At 39.6% G+C, this 17111-nt stretch overlaps 1 protein-coding gene across 3 annotated transcripts in view; it reads left to right on the forward strand.

Annotated features, from left to right (window-relative positions):
• Positions 1-17111, forward strand: part of RICTOR (RPTOR independent companion of MTOR complex 2) — an 84455-nt gene that overhangs the window by 60420 nt on the left and 6924 nt on the right. For all 3 annotated transcript variants that reach the window (XM_063128132.1, XM_063128133.1, XM_063128135.1), the window contains 12 exons: positions 534-643; positions 757-844; positions 3027-3119; positions 4332-4438; positions 5968-6197; positions 8224-9253; positions 11568-11748; positions 12068-12152; positions 13186-13419; positions 13848-14006; positions 14593-14716; positions 16819-16957. In XM_063128132.1, the coding sequence (XP_062984202.1) occupies positions 534-643; positions 757-844; positions 3027-3119; positions 4332-4438; positions 5968-6197; positions 8224-9253; positions 11568-11748; positions 12068-12152; positions 13186-13419; positions 13848-14006; positions 14593-14716; positions 16819-16957 (2580 nt within the window). The remainder of the gene's footprint in view (positions 1-533; positions 644-756; positions 845-3026; positions 3120-4331; positions 4439-5967; positions 6198-8223; positions 9254-11567; positions 11749-12067; positions 12153-13185; positions 13420-13847; positions 14007-14592; positions 14717-16818; positions 16958-17111) is intronic.

Genomic DNA, 17111 nt, shown 5'->3' on the forward strand with positions numbered 1-17111 from the left:
ATGACAAACTGCTTCCATCCAAAGCTGCTATCCCATAGAAATATGAGCAAAAATGGTCACCATGCAACATGTAGTTTTGCCCTTTCGAAAGAGACAGTCTGGGCCAAGAATGGAAAGGTTGATCCTTTGGCTGCATGGCATGACGCTTGCATCACTTCACTTACTGAAAGGGGGTAGAGATTAACCCATCCTGGAAGGCAACTGTTGAAATGCTATGGAAAGGAAATTCACAAGAAAGTCCCACATTTCTCACTTTTATAGAATAACAGAGCTTATTCTATACAACTGTGACGCAGATAATACTCTACGAAATAGATCTGAAACAAAAGTCTTTACATTGTAAAGAAAGTAACTTGTGACAAGAAATATTTTGATTCTGAAATTCTTTTTGCATTTTTAATGAAAAGCACTTTTAAAATCTGCAGTATTTCCTTTGTGACTTTTCTCACTTGGATCTTGACATAATATTGTACTATAAATATGAACATTTGCTCTTTCTGCTGAACTCTGGTTTTTTTTTTTTATCACCGTAGGAGTACAATTTAAAATATGTCGAGTTGATAGAAGAACAACTTAATGAAGCGCTTACCACCTATCGCAAACCTGTTGATGGCGATAATTATGTTCGTCGAAGCAACCAAAGGTAAGCTAATTTACAAAGAATCTGGATTGGCTTCTTAAAAGAATGGCTATGTGGTTCATTTTGAAAATGTCATAATTAATCCTATGCAAACAGACCATTTTTCTTTCTACCAGATTACAGCGGCCACATGTCTATCTGCCAGTTCACCTTTACGGCCAACTGGTACACCACAAAACAGGCTGCCATTTGTTGGAAGCTCAGGTGAGGAAATTTAATATAACTGATTCAAAATAAAGGTAACATTGTATTATGTATATTACAAATGTCTTACAATGGTTTGTTGTTGTTGTTGTTTTGCATTTACTTGGCTATTACTGGTTCAGAGTTGTGCAGCATATGCTATCCTATCAAGGCAATTTTTCTTAGCTTTGTAGTTAGAACCATAACAAGTCAAGGGAATCAGGAATTCCTAGGTCATGCATGCATACTTGCTCTATGAAATAAACACTTGCCAGCACTTGCCACGTTAACTTTTCTCCCTCGGGAGTGTGTGTATTTTCTGCCTTTTTTAACTAATGGAAATAATAGTGGTTGAGAATGTATAGAGTTCACTTAGAGGACGGAACGAAAGTACCTCTGTTTCTTGCTATCTGGCTCCTGGAACACAACAACGTAGGGACTTGCCTTATACTGAGTCAGACAATTGGTCCATCTAGTATTGTCAGCACTGACTGACAGCAGGTCTCCAGGGTTTCCAGCAAGATTTTTTTCAGCCCTGCCTGAAGATGCCAAAGGATTGGACCTGGTACCCTGTGCTTGGAAAGCATGTGCTCTGCCACTAAACCATGGCCCTTCCATGGTAATCCAAGCCCAGAGGTTATTTGACCCACAGAAACGTGGAAGTCATCTCCTGCAGTGGAACTGCTTTGCTTCTCTGATGCTCCTGTTGCCTTGTAGCCTTCCCGTCTCTGTTTCTTACAGGCTGTGAATGTATCCTTCCTGTGTGGTGTTTATCTTTTAGATAAAACTAGTTATAGGATCATTCTTTGATGTACCATCAATATAAGGCACCAGTCCTTCAAAATGTTTATATTTTCCAAATTGATACATTTCACAGTTACAAGTTCTTAAGGCGGAATAAATTCTTATTTCTTCAATATTGCACTTGGCTTTAGTAAGTAACCTCATGACTGCATACAGTTTTATCTGCAATTTAATATATATTAAAATTATGAGATTTTTGCAGTTCACTCTCTTCATGGGATGATGTGGGAGCCCAACTTAGAACTTCATATAAAAAGTGCAGAAATAGGGAGTGCTCTGTTTTTGTCCTGTCCCCCCCCCCCCCCATGAATGTGTTTTTCATATCCATCCAATCATCTTCTTGTTTCCCCATGTATGGCCTTCTGGGGTAAGGCATAAGAAACAAATTTGCAACTTCTGTAAAAACAGTAGCTCAGTTCAGACAACACGTTTCTCAGTGGTGGTTTTAGAACTCCATGGTGGAGTTTTTACACAACCGTAGAGAAATGTGTCGTCTGGCAGGAAAACTCAACACAACAGCAGAGGGTTTTTTGGAAAATACTCCATGCAGAATATCCATGCTGTGCAGAAGAGAGTTCCTGCACAACTGTTGTGTTGCATGTTGTGTGGTGGGCTCCGTGGAGTGTTGCAATGCATTGAGCTAAGTTGGCTACAGAGTTCTCTGGCAAGAGCAGTGAAAGGAGGGAGTGCCGCTCTAGGAGAGCTGCTGGGATTGTTTTTTCAAAGCAATGGCTGATGGGATACTATCGGGAGCACCGCAGGAGGAGGGAGGGAGAAGGAACTGTCAATCAAACTTCACAATGGATTTTACCCAACTCCACAGTAGCCCACAGTCACACAACAGTGGAGTTAGAATATCTTGTGTGGGGAGTACCTCCTAAAAAACTCAACCATTGAGTGGAGTTTTCACACTGCATTGACTAATGTGTTGTCTGAACTGAGCCATTATCAACAAGTTCTGAGATGCAACAGCAAAAGTAGCTGATTGGTTCCAAACTGCGCAAGTTAGTGCTGCTCTTTCCTTTATATGATGCAGTTCTCAGCTGTGTTAATTTTTCCGCAATGTTAATTCAAAGCCACTCTCAGTTGAAGGAAAAGAGAATACTGACGAGCCTTTACACCATTTGAGCTATATGTCTTTTACAAAGAAAAATGAAACAGCGGCTTATTTACTGACTATAGTTGTTTTAATTGTTCCAGACATATTTATTCAGTTTGACTTATATACTAGTACTCTCATTTAAATGATTAGTTTTTATGTAACATTACAAAATGTCTAACCTATTTTTATTTTGCTTTGAGCACTTAGGTAAGCTGGAAAAGCAATTCAGCAATTGCTAAACAAATTAAACGTGATCTATTGAAACTCCTTTGTATTTTTTCTTCTTATTCTTTATAGAGTATTGTTCCTGACCTGAGTTACACTGTTCGTTCTCCCATGCTGGATAAATGGGAAGGGATTAAGCAGTTGAAAGCAGCTGTCTGGGCACTGGTTAGTTATATATTTCCATCATGGGTTTTTCTATATTTCTGCATCAATAAATGTCAGTAAGGAGCACCTACTTGAATTGTTAAAGTTCTGGGGTATTATGTATAGATGGGTAAAAGAGCATTAGATTACTTAATGTATTTAATGCATGTTCTGTCTTTCCACTACAAATAACTCTCAAGGCAGCTAACAATAATAAAATATAAGGGGAAAAATCAAAATTTAATTAAAACATATACACGAACGATTAAAAACACAAATAAAGAAATAAACTGCACCTACCACTTAAAAGCTACTTCAGAAAACAAATTCATTTTAAATCTGAAGTTTTTCTGAATAAAAACATCTGCTTGCTAGCATGACAACAAAAATGTAGCTAGCCCAGCTTCCCTTGGCATTGAGATCTAAGGACAGGGAGCGACCACCAAGAAGGCCCTTTCTCATGTTCCCGCCAAATGGACTTCAAATGATGGATCTTAAAATCTGGGCTCACATGAGAATGCTAAGCACTTAATAAACATTCTTTGCCTAAATTATAGTTTTGTCTTGGCTGCTAGTAGTGTAGCATTTCTTTTCAATCCAAGAAAGCACCTGGGATGCCAATATCAAAAGGTAAAGGGTTGAGAGTGTTAGTGTATTCCCTCATTGTCTATGATGGCCTTTGCCAACCTGATACCCTCCAGTTTTAGACTACAACTCCCAGCATTTTTTACCATTTGCTGTACTGGTCGGGGCCGAAGGGACATGAAGTCCAAAACATGTGGAGTTCAACAGGTTTGGGAAGATTGCTCTATGAGTTGGAGCCAAAAGTTGCCTTCCTCTATTGGAAGAAGACTCCTCCTCCAATAGCAGAGGGAACCTTTGGATCCAACCCTATAATCCTAGCCAGATTAGCCGTAATTTGTGTTTTGGTAAGAGTGTGATAATGAGTCAAATAAAAGTATGCTAAGGTGATTTAAAGGGCATTTCTGTATTCATTGGAAAGTTGGGAGAGTAGGTAGACTGTTACATGGTGCAGAACATGCTTGATTCTAAGTTGGCACCTGTGAAATATTCATCACAGGTGTAGCTAGAGAAGGTATGGCTTTTATATAAAATACCTTCTTTATAAATCAAGCACTAGCTCAATATCTCTTCATCATATTTTATTGTGTCATCCATTTTTGGTGTCTGAACCAATAGCGACTTTGAGCATAAATTATATTTACATTTCAGGGTAATATTGGATCTTCCAATTGGGGTCTGAATTTGCTTCAAGAAGAAAATGTGATTCCTGATATAATGGCACTTGCCCAGCATTGTGAGGTTTTATCTATTAGAGGGTAGGTATATCTTGAAAGCCGCCTTTTAAAACATCTACAGGCTTTTTTGTTTTGTCTGGGAATCATTAAAACAATTAGATCTTCAGTCTGTAGTTTCATTTTTCACAAATGGCCCATTATTTTAGGAGAAAAAAGGTACATCATAGTGAGAAGGTCTGGAATGTATATTTTAAATTATACTCATCTTTTAATTAACATTTTAATTAAAAACAAAACGAAGTTAAAAGATAAGAATCTGTTATTTTACGTTTTGCATTCTAATTTGAAAATGAATGGTCTGTATGTTGCAATAGTAATATTGGTCATTGATTTTGCACTTTCGCTGTCTTTCTGGTGTACCACATACCATTGTTTCCAACAACCATCTTAAACATTGTACTTCTATTCCTTCAAATAGAAAAATAAGGTTAACTTGCTTGGCACCCCCCTCGCAATATAATGGTGGCAAACAACGGGTTAATTAATTAATCCACAATTTGACACAGCGTGTACCGCTGCCATGTTTAATATTCAACCACTGTTCGGAGTCAGAGATTATTCCTTGACATACAAACCCAGGCAATATGGATTAATTGTGGATTAAACAACCCACAACTAACCTAAGAACAATTTGTAGGTTAACTGTGGGTTACTTAACCCACAATTAACCCATAGTGTCTGGGTTCGCATGTCAAGGAATAATCTCTTATTGGATCATTTGAAGGCATGCAACCCTGGCAAATTGTGGGTTGATTAACCTATGGTTTGCCGCCATTTCATGTGAACTGGGTCAGCGTCAGAAAACAAAGACTTTGCTCATATTAAATTTCTGGTTCTTGTCTGTATCCACTTTAATGAATGAGACACCTCAGAGCTACTAGTTGTATGTGAACCTGTTGACCTGAATTCCAATGAACAGTTTGGCATGCTTCAAGCCTATTGATTTCAGTGGACTTAAGCATGCCTAACTCGGTGTTGGATTTAGGCCATTGAGTTTTACAGCCTACATTTTCCAGACCGGCTAACTCAAAGAATTGGTTCTCTACATTTCACAAATAATTATTTACATGGCCAAAAAAAGTCCTTATTTTCAGGGGGAAAATACAAAAATGGATTTTCTATAACCTAACTACAACTAACTAAAATTAATAATAGAAAACAAATAAAGGGTTTCGTGTGGCGCAGAGTGGTAAGTGGCAGTTACTGCAGCCGAAACTCTCCCCATGGCCTGAGTTCAATCCCAGCAGAAGCTGGTTCTCAGGCAGCCGGCTCAGGTCGACTCAGCCTTCCATCCTTCCGAGGTCAGTAAAATGAGTACCCAGCTAGCTGGGGGAAAGGTAACTGCGACTGGGGAAGGCAATGGCAAACCACCCCTCTACAAAGTCTGCCAAGAAAACGTCAGCGAAAGCAGGCGTCCCTCTAGGAGTCAGCAATGACTCAAGTGCTTGCATGAGAGGTTCCTTTCCTTTCCAACTACAACTTGTGGCCTGTTGAACTTAAAATATACGCCTGTTTAAATTGGATTTCTGTTTGTTTGTTTTTAAATATAGAACGTGTGTCTACGTGCTTGGCCTAATAGCCAAAACGAAACAAGGTTGTGACATTCTGAAGCATCACAACTGGGACGCAGTGAGACACAGCCGTAGGCAGCCTTGGCCAGTAGTCCCTGATGACATGGAGCAACTCTGCAATGAACTCTCCTCTATTCCCAGCACACTTAGTTTGAACTCTGAATCTACCAGTTCGAGGCACAATAGTGAAAGTGAATCTGCACCATCAAGTAAGAATCAGCACCGTTAATAAACCTCTTCCTCCTTCAGATAAAATATACAAATTTTGGTTGTGATCTCTGTATAGAAAACCAATGACTGCATTCACACATCACTTTAAACCAGGAATCCTGGCTTTTTGAACCTGTTACGAACAATCTGGGTAGTAGTACACTCAACTCTTTCATTCCTGCTTTGCTCCTTCTCAAGTGAGTGATTGAACGAGCAAAGCTTGTATAGCTTAGTATGATGCCCAAACTCAAGATTATGGTTTATTGTGTCCAAACAAAGATTTGTAAATCAATAGTAAACCTTGGTTTAAAGACTGCTTATATCCCAGGTTCAGGTTACACCCTATCAATACCTCTCATATGAGCAAGAGGAGGTGACACCCCGGTTGTGGAATACTCCCCACTTGGAAGCCCAACTGCCGCCGATGCTGGCTTCATTTCGCCGCCAAGTTAAAACATGGCTTTTTATTAAAGCCATTGAAGGCTAAAATTATCCAAGGTTGCACATAGTTTAAATTGTTTTAATTGTTCTTATTGCTTTTAAACTTTTCCACTGGTTTTAGTTTGTTAACGATTTGATACATTTTTAGCTGTGTATATTTACTGTTTTACGTTGTTCTGATTTTATCTCTATGCTGCCCTGAAATCCCAGTGAGATAGGGCGGGATAGAAATGTTTGAATAAATAATTAAATAAATAAACTCTGAATCCACTAACTGGAACAATGCTCAAAATAATGACTCAGGTGAGCATACTCTAACAATTAAGAAACAAGGTCTCTATGAGCAAATGCTTAGTGCCGAATTTATTATTTATTTATATATTGGTATTTGGGTTCAGGGCCAGAACCAAGGCCAAAAGGCCTTTCATATAAAAATCCCCTCCTGTCCTGCTTGAAACAATATCTTTAGAAGTCCAGGGTGTTTTTGATTGGAAGAACAGCCAAGCATGCACTCCCCCAGCTGCACTGATATTTCTGAAAGTGTTGTTTGGCTTTTCCAAGGATCTGAGGGCCAAACTGGACAATTCATGCAGTTCGCAATTGTTTTTAAAAAGCAAATTGCTGGTGTAGGCAGGGCATGCATGTGATCTTGATCAGGACCCTGGTATGAGAGGCATTTTAATCCATGCCACTGTCCCTATCCACATCAGTGTACTTCAAAACAACCATTATCGCAATGGCTAATGGTGTGCATGGAATCTCATCTAGTTTGATCCTGAAACGCATTTTAAGATGAGAATAATATCCAAGTCTTTCAGCTGCTGTTTAAATCTGTCTTTTAAATCTCTTTGTTGCTGCTAGGTTTTATTCTGGTTATACCTTTATATTGTGGTTTTAAGCTTCCATATTTTATATTTTAAGTTGTACCTTGTGGTTTTATTTTTTGTGAGCTTCCCAGGGAGCTTCGACTGTCTTAAGAAATATTTTTGTAAGCCTCCTTGATAGCCTTTTTGGCTAAAGGGCGGGATAAAGGTGCTATAATAAATAAATAAAATAAACTATTGGGTGGTATAGAAATGAAATTAATTAATTAAATAAAATCCTGTGGGGTGCTATACATGAAAGTTTGGATTGCTGAAGAAAATCTCATACATAACTGCTATTGAAATATCACCAAATGTTGTTCAGTGCTGTTGCTGAGATGGGATCTAGGATTGCAAGTTGCCAATATTTTGGTGCTTAAGTTTTTTAAAAAAATATCTTGTTCCAGGTTGTATTTTTATCTTAAAGAAATATACAGTATCCTTATAAAGTAAAAGGATACTTTTAAGTATTTCCCTCCAGTGGTAAGAACTGTATTATCCTTGTGATTTTTAAATTATTTTAAGAAATGTGGGTTAGATCCAGACTTGGTGGTCTTTAGAGTAGACCCATTGAAATCGAAGGGACAAGTCATGGCTAAACTTGTCTCATTGATTCCAGTGGGTCTACTATAAACATGTGAGTAAGTCTGAGACCAGCCTAGTGTGTTTGGTTTCCCCTTTCATAGATCAAAAGCAATGCAAGTCTTTCTTTTGGTTTCAGGCATGTTCATTATGGAAGATGACAGGGTTGGCAGCACCTCTACTAGCACGTTTTTCTTAGATATCTCTGAAGATGCGGAACAGAATCCCTATGACCGAGCTGGGTCCTTGAAGGATAAGGATCGCAATCCCTTCCCCTTTTTTTCTTCCAGCAGGCTTGTGAAGAATCGCATCTTAAATTCCCTTACCTTACCCAATAAAAAGCATAGGAGTAGCAGTGATCCTAAAGGTGGCAAGCTATCTTCCTCAGAGAGCAAGATGGGCTTGAGGCGAAATCGTACCGTAACTGAGCCTTCCAGCAGCATGGATTTTACCCGGGGGGAAGACTTTATCCCAATATTTCGTGTGCCTAAAATTCACACTCTGAAACTAGAAACTTCGTTTGTCGGGAGTAGGCACAGCGAAGATGCAGATAGCACCCCAAGTATTGGCGAAAATGACCTCAAGCTCCCAAAAAGCTTTGTCCATGAAAACCACAGGGAAAACAGCAGCCGAGAGAGGCTCATAGGAGAGGTTTCCACACAGACGAACTTCAAAAGTCGTAGCTTGAGTTTCAACACGGATACCACAACCAGTGGCATAAGCTCAATGAGTTCAAGCCCTTCAAGGGAAACGGTGGGAGTGGACACTACAAATATAGACACGGACTGTGGAAGTTTAAGTACTGTGGTGAGCGCCAAGACAGTTAAAACAATGCAGTGTTCAAACCCACAGTCTAACCACCTTCCTCTCTCAAAATCGAATTCTGTCTCCCTGGTACCACCTGGGTCCTCGCACACACTTCCTCGGAGAGCACAGTCACTAAAAGCCCCGTCTCTTGCAACTATAAAAAGCCTGGCTGACTATAACTTTAGCTACACGAGTTCCCGAGACGCCTTTGGATACGCAACGCTGAAACGCTTGCAGCAGCAAAGGATGCATCCGTCTTTGTCTCATTCGGAAGCCCTGGCTTCTCCAGCAAAGGACGTTCTCTTCACAGACACAATTACTATGAAGTCTGGTAGTCTAGACTCTCGACTAACACCAAACAGGTAATGCTTATTTCATCAGTTTTTCTACAAAACATAGCTAGGATTTGTTCTCATGGAATAATGAAGGGGTGAAAACATATCTCATGAATCCAGCTGACAGGGGCAGTGGCAGCTGGTCCTATTGGGGATTGGTAGGGCAGAGGGCAGGACAGCTATCCAGAAGTGCAATCAGGAAATCACTGTAAGCAGAATGGGGGAGGGGGTTTGCCCTTTATTACAAATAAAGGGCAAACACATACATTTAACTTCAAGTTTATTAATTCAAAGGAAAGGATTGCAGGCAGGCGGGTCTCCGACCCATACAGCTACACAGAAGAACTCCTTGAGCTCACATGTCTTTGCTTCATTAGGAACGCACTGCACAGAAGAATGTAAACTGCATCAAGTAATTTCAAGTTCATAGGTGCAACTCAGAAGATGGGGAAGGAGCGACCCACCCAACAACACAATGAAACACTCCTTTGAACCCATTTTTTATTATTATTTGTTTGCTCCACCAGCAAACAGTTACACTGAAAAAGGCAAATTGAGGCAAGAAACTTCAAGATCATGAATGCAAAGCAATCAGAAAAATAGAGGGGGGGGGAGAGAGAAATGCAGTGATTAGGTAAAATAAAGTAGTGTTGGGAACTCTCATGAGACCACACAATTGCTTCCACTCTCCTAGGGTCCTGGTTAAAGAAAGAAAGAAAGAAAGAAAGAAAGAAAGAAAGAAAGAAAAGAAGAATGGGGAAAAGTAGAAGAAATAAGCAAAAGCCCTAGCACTTACCATTTCTTATCAGTTTTAATGTTAGGTGCCACTTAGTTTTCTTTATAAAAATGCTCAGAATTCAATTTTTACTAATATGAATTAATAAAAAGACAAGGGATTTTGCTAGCCTAAGTCCATATTTCATGATGTCGCATGTGACAGTGTTGGAGAAGTGCTGTGGAAGATTTCCATTGATGTTCCTTATGACAGTGTTTTGACTTTAAAGGCAGCCAAAAATAGTTTTAGATAGATAGATAGATAGATAGATAGATAGATAGATAGATAGATCAAAACACACAGCCCTTTAAATTACTGGTCTTCTCAATCAAATATTTAAATTGAATAAAGCATCTACATGACTTGCCTTGAATTGAGACATTAGTGCATCACCAGTTTATATGCACAGATCAGAAGGCTTCTTCTGGTCTTCCAACTTTCTTGTAAGACAGTTCCTTGTTACTTGTTATCTGATCCATATAACAAGCGAGATTTACCTTGGTGCCAACTAGTAAGATAAAATTCTCTGGGAATCAGACAGCACCAAATATAATTCAGGGAAGACTTTCTCAGTGAACTAGAACTGAACCCTAGCCTACAATCTAAGTTGTAGAACTGTATAAGAAACAACCCCTACCCACTCAAAGCATCAGTCATAGAATCATAGAATAGCAGAGTTGGAAGGGGCCTATAAGGCCATCGAGTCCAACGCCCTGCTCAATGCAGGAATCCACCCTAAAGCATCTCCGACAATTGCTTGTCCAGCTGCCTCTTGAAGGCCTCTAGTGTGGGAGAGCCCACAACCTCCCTAGGTAACTGATTCCATTGTCGCACTGCTCTAACATTCAGGAAGTTTTTCCTGATGTCCAGCTGGAATCCGGCTTCCTTTAACTTGAGTCCAAAGTAATGATTTAAATCAGGTTGTCAGGAAATTTGGTGGGATGTGTCTGAACTGGTAGTTGAAAGGGTCATCTAAAGTACTTCCTAAAGTTAGCATTAGAACTGAAACAGAGCCAGAGAGATAAGAAATACAGATGAGCCTGAACCAGAGTTGTACCTCTTGAAAATTGGGATAACTTCAGAATAGCACCCACTTTAAATCAATAATCCATGCATAGCCGCATGTGTTTCTCTTGCTCTAAACAATATTTCCTTGAAGCATTTTTAAGTAGATAATATACTAAGAGCAGTATCCAATGCTGCCTGTGCAGTTAGGTGACCCACTGCTAATGCAACAGGAAACTAGCGCTTCATAAAGCACCTGGGAAGACCAGAAACACTTGTTTCTGGAAAGGGCAGTTTAGCGGGGCTTGCAGAAGGCAGTTCCACTGACCTGTCCCATTTCAGAAACGAGCGTTTGTTTCTGGGGTTGCTTTCAGAAATGCTAGTTCCCATTATACTCATGGTATGTCTCGTGGGTGTGACAAAAGTGGAGGTATTGGATACCGCCCTCAGAGGCAAATAGTTTATGCACTAAAATTGGCCATATTTGAACAATACTGTGCTCATTATTAGAGATGTAATTTTCAAAGTGTATATTGGCTAGTTCATTGTATTTTGTTACAGGTTCATGAGAGCTTTAAGTTATGCATCATCTCTCGATAAAGAAGATTTATTAAGTCCTATTAACCAAAACACACTTCAGCGTTCTTCTTCTGTTCGTTCCATGGTGTCCAATGCTACTTATGGCAGCTCAGATGATTACATTGGGCTTGCTCTTCCAGTTGATATCAATGAAATATTTCAGGTATGCAAACAATGTTTTTATCTTAGATGATTGCATGTTTATATGAGGGAATTTGGTATGTACGATTCATTGTTCTGATGCAATTCTGCATGCAACTCATTTTACTTCCTTTGCAACATCTACGGCATGGTGCTGTGAAGGAGTGAGAATGATGCAATTTGCTGAACTTACAGATATATTGATTGACTTTAATAACATTTTAAAAAATCCCTTAAATTGTTAGCTGCAGTTCCTAAATTCACAAATTGACCAGTAGTAAAAGGGACTTGTTAAATTCCTAAAAACTCATCCGCATAATTTTTTATTTGAAATGTTTCAGGTAAAGGAAACTCCTTATTTCCAGAAAAAAACTATACCTTCATTTGATGACCGAGGTGCTCGAGCCTTAGCCCAAGATGCTGGAGGTACCCTTTCTTCTTTTCCAGTCTCTCTTGGGTAACATCAGCCTTCCCCAGCCTGGTGCCCTCCAGATGTTTTGGACCCCAACTCTGAGCTTTTTATTTTTAAGATGTTATCCCTGACTGTGGGTTTTTGAAACATATGATTTGGAGTGTGATTCGCAATGACTCTTACTTGCACAGATGTCTTCAAAACGTGCTGTTGATTGTGCCAGAAAAATAATTGAAAATGAAATGAATCAAAGTGTCATACAAATAACATGAAATATGGGGAAGTAATAGAACTGTGCTATGGTATGGCATTTCTACACAAGTTTACTAAGCAAGCAGTCCTATGACCCCCTAGGCAGGGTCTGGGGCCCATAGAATAGTTTGGATTGCTAGATCCGAGGTCAGAGACAGCAGTCCGACCTTGCAGCCAGGAGTCTGAGCTCCCATCCCAAACAGTGCAGAGAGAACAGGGCCACCTGCCTCTCCGAGGTCACAAAAGCAATTGCGGAGGGAAATTAAAGGGGGTGTTCCTGTGGGTGAGGAAGGGAAGGAGGCTGCCGAGGCTAGAGGATTCCTGGTAAGCTGGCCTCCCCAGTCTGTCTAGCTGAAAGGCAGAACGGGAGGAGTGCAGAGATAATCACCTCTGTTCATTGGATGCTGTAAGCTTCCAAATTGGGAGGCTTACAGTCACCCCACAGGATTATGCCCTAAGTTTTTTCCCCCTTTTTCTTAGATTTGCACACTACACACCAATATTGGGTCAGTAATTTTGATAGGTCCAGAATTGCTTCTTTTTTGGTGGTGGAAGTGGAGAAGACGTTGAAAATTTGAAATTGAAACTCCTCATTGATTGTTATTAATTTATATTTAACTGTTTATTTGGCCACAGTTTAGTTCTGTTGGATAAGTGAATATTTTAAAGATGTGAGCTTTATTTTATGCAGTACTAATCAGTAATGTCACTCTTCACAGAAGTTGTGTATTTTGCTACAAACTGGTATTCGTCATTCATTTCCTTTTTCTATTGCTTGACTTCATGTATCTCCAGCTTTGCCATCTGGTTCTACCGAGATTGTAAAGAGTCCCTTCCAGATGCTTCGTCAGCAGATCAGTCTTACGGAGATTATGAACACAAGCCGTTCAGATGCCTCTCAGTTCCTAGAAAACATGGAAGACACTGGGCTCCAAGAGCACACTGAAGATAATTGTCTTTATTGCGTCTGCACATACATCCTGGGCTATCAGCATAACAACAAAGAGAACTCTGCATATAGTCGCACAGGTTAGTACCGCTAGATCTCCTTCAGTCAGACATGTAGTAATTTCTCTTCACCTGTCTTCCAGCTCATCTTCGTGTATAATGGCATGTAGACTGGAGGGCTGATGGAGCCTGCTTCTGGCTTCTGATGCTTCATCAAACAAATGCCCAGACTATGTTTCATAGCTATGAAATCGAGACACCTACATTGAAATTAAATGATGGCTAACATTCTCTGCTGATGCTGTCAATGTACATAGTACCCACATCGTGAATTAATTAAATTAAAATTATTTCTTTGACTAGCCATGTTCATGGGAACAATAGTCTGCATTTGCTTGAATCTTCTTTGTTTTCACCCATTATAATTTCTAATTATGTGAGCTATACTTTTTCTTCTACATAAACCATTCAATATGTCTTGTATCTATTTATTTTTTTATTTTTTTTAGAATTTTCAGACATTCCTTATTCTGACTGGTGTGGAAAGTCCATGCATAATCACTTGGATGTGGTTTCCCATTCCTCAAAGTTTTCTGGGATTTCGGGATGTAGTGATGTTGCATCCCATGGATCAGCTAGTAGCACCAAGAGTACAGATCTTGTCATAGGTAGTAATTGTATTATATGTTGCACTTCTAATTCTCTGATTATTGTCAGGAAGTTGGATACTATCACCAGAGTAGAAGATACTTGCACTCTGATTTTGCACATTTGATATGGAAGTATTATTACATCAGTTGAACATGCTCCTCCCCTTACTCTGCTTAGGATTGCTACCTTATAAAATGTTGCCAAAATAATATTTCTGCCACACATAATTTGTGTTCTCTTGGGGGACCATTCAGACATTACACATTCTCTGACCTTTTCCTTCTTCTCATCTCCTCCTCCTTTCTATGCCTGGTGAGATCAGGAGTGGAGCTTTGGGCTCTCATAGGTTATTCACTGCCTATGGTCACTATCATGTGGAAAAATGCACACCCAAACCGGTAGAATCAGAGTTCTCCCTTCACCCTAGATATTGAACCCATTACATAGGGATGAGGAGCAGTAACAAAGAGAAGTAACTCTTTGGCCTGTATTTTTAAAAGAAAATATGTCAAGCGTTGAAATGTTGTGCAGCGATTTTCATGTAACCATACAGATGTGGTCACCTTATCAGGTTTACGTATTGCCAAATTTATTTTTCTCAAGGCGTAAAGTCCATCCCAGATGATACCCCAGTATGTCGCATACTACTGAGAAAAGAAGTCTTGCGATTAGTGATCAACTTGAGTAGTTCAGTGGGAACTAAAGGTCACGAAACAGGTCTCTTGACGTAAGTAACACTGTCTTCTTGCTACATCTCTAGCTCCCTACAAGGAGTTAGTGTACCTGGCAGTACTGGATGAGAGAGGCAGGAGAAAGTGCAGAAGAAGAAGAAGCTGCCACAGGCACCACACTGATTAGTTTCCGAAGGAGCTGGGAAAGAGCTGGGAAAGAGCTGGGTGATCTGGCATTGTCAGATCTTCAGCTGTTTAGCTGTATGCCCAAAGAGGAAGCAATGGGAATGTGATAGAAATCGCATAACTCAAAGACTCGTATTAAGAGCATAGTGTTGTTTTTTGCCATATTTTGCCTTGAAGGAGTCTGGAGTTCTGGACTTTTCTCACTTGTGAATCCAAAGTCATTAACAGGTTTGAAGGGCTTAGCAACTGGGGGAAACACTCCCTTTGGGACTATATTAGAGCCATAGCTCATCAGCCAATTTTCACCCCTTTCCCCAAGTGGCAACCCAGAAAAGTTTGTTGCTACCGAGGATTCTAGAGTTGAACAGTAAAATCGTTTTTCAGTCATGGCTTCAGTAGTTGAATCCTATCTTAGGGCTTTGTCATACATGAACCTTGAATGTGAGGTTGCTGTCAGCAACTGCAAAGTTCCAACTGTGGCAGTCTGTGGTAAGATTAGAGATGTGAATGTCCAGGAGGCAGAATAGCGGGGAGAAAAGTTTTTTTTCTTCCCAATTACCTTCCCCCCCCCTTTTTTTTCCCCCTGAAAAATTGAACCATTTTGGGTATTCTTTTAGAATGATGAATCAAATGTTTAGGACAGGGTTTTCGTATATTGCTACCCAACCTTTTACTGATAGCCAGTCAGGGAAGCTTGCAGTTCCCAACATGTGGCTGGAGTTACTATATTGTAATTTGTGAAGAAAATGTGCATTCTTAACAGTTTTGGCATTGTTCTATATGGTCCTGTGTATCTGGGCTTGTTCTGGATAGATAGAAGAGTTGAAGAATGTAGTTCTAAAACCCATCTGTGAGAGAAACGCTATGTTCTCCTGCCCCTGTTGTCACATGCAATCGAATGATGTGAGGCTTGGATCTATGAGACTCACTGCCACTTTTTAATAGTCTCCAATCAGGCATCACTGTAAGGGAATGCTGCCTCCTCAGCTGTAAATATTTTAACTGCTTCCACCAAAATTAAAACCCATGATACCAGAAAGAAACTCAGTAGCTTGGTTCCTGTAGCACTAGAGACAACCATAAAGGTTAAATTAAATATGGCTCGATACCATTCCTCATAGGTAGGAGAGTCACCCCAAGCTAACTAAGCTCTCAATATCTTTTTCTTCAGAGCAGATTTCCCTAAACTTCATCCCAATTAATTCTTCACAAACAGGAACAGATGCTGTGCACCATCTCCCCCCCTCCCACCTGCATCTTCCTGCATCTTCTGGCTTTAGATGTTTCAGGAACTACTTGCTAAAGGACGAAGATGTATTATATAAAAACTGATTTTTCTCATAAAATTATCATGTTAGGTATATTAAATGTAAAGTATAGTATATTCAGACAATAATTGCAAATTGACTGAGTTACTTTAAACGTTTTTAACATTAATGATAATTTTATGAGAAAACCAAATTATATGTAATAGACGGTATGTTCCTAAAGTAACAAAATGACTTTAGTTCTGCACTAAACGAATAAATAGTGCAGATTTTTTTCAATTTCCCCTGACGTTTCTGGTTTTTTTCCCAACCCCACCTACCCAAAACTTTTTGTCTCCATGGCTTCAAAACTTTTGGAAAGGTTACAGATCTATCTTGCACGTTAAGTTAATTCCAGATCAGCTTTTGTCCCAGCATTGCCAATGTATGACAGACATTTGGGCTATCACATGCTGCAGTGGTGGTGAGAATATACCCGTTGATGTTTAGGTTAGATTCCTTCAAGGCATTTCAGTTTTGTATTTGTCTGTCCATTCTGTATTATTTTTCTTTCCCTTGTACTTCAAATGGTTATCTCCTGAGGCTTCATCGTGGAACATCAGAGACATGTATCCACTTCCTTCCAGGCTTACGCTGTAATATTTTGATGAAATATTTCTTTAAATGTATCATGGGAAATAAGTTGCTTTCTTCTTTCTGATTAGAATAAAAGAGAAGTTTCCCCAAGCATTTGATGACATATGCCTTTACTCTGAAGTGTCCTACTTGCTAGCTCATTGCACGTTTCGATTACCATCTCGACGGTTCATACAAGAGCTCTTTCAAGATGTACAGTTTTTACAGGTGAGTAGCAGTGAATTTGAGTTAACTCTGTGATTGGATTGTTTTCCAAGTATAAATTGTCTTGAGCGCTCTGTGCTAAGGGTTTTGGAGAAATCTGCAATAGATTCAAATGAATACAGATTTCTGTGAATCTGACCTATGGATTCTGCAGCGG

This window comes from Elgaria multicarinata, chromosome 6 (genome assembly GCF_023053635.1).
Source record: "Elgaria multicarinata webbii isolate HBS135686 ecotype San Diego chromosome 6, rElgMul1.1.pri, whole genome shotgun sequence".
In the NCBI taxonomy this organism is placed as follows: domain Eukaryota; kingdom Metazoa; phylum Chordata; class Lepidosauria; order Squamata; family Anguidae; genus Elgaria; species Elgaria multicarinata.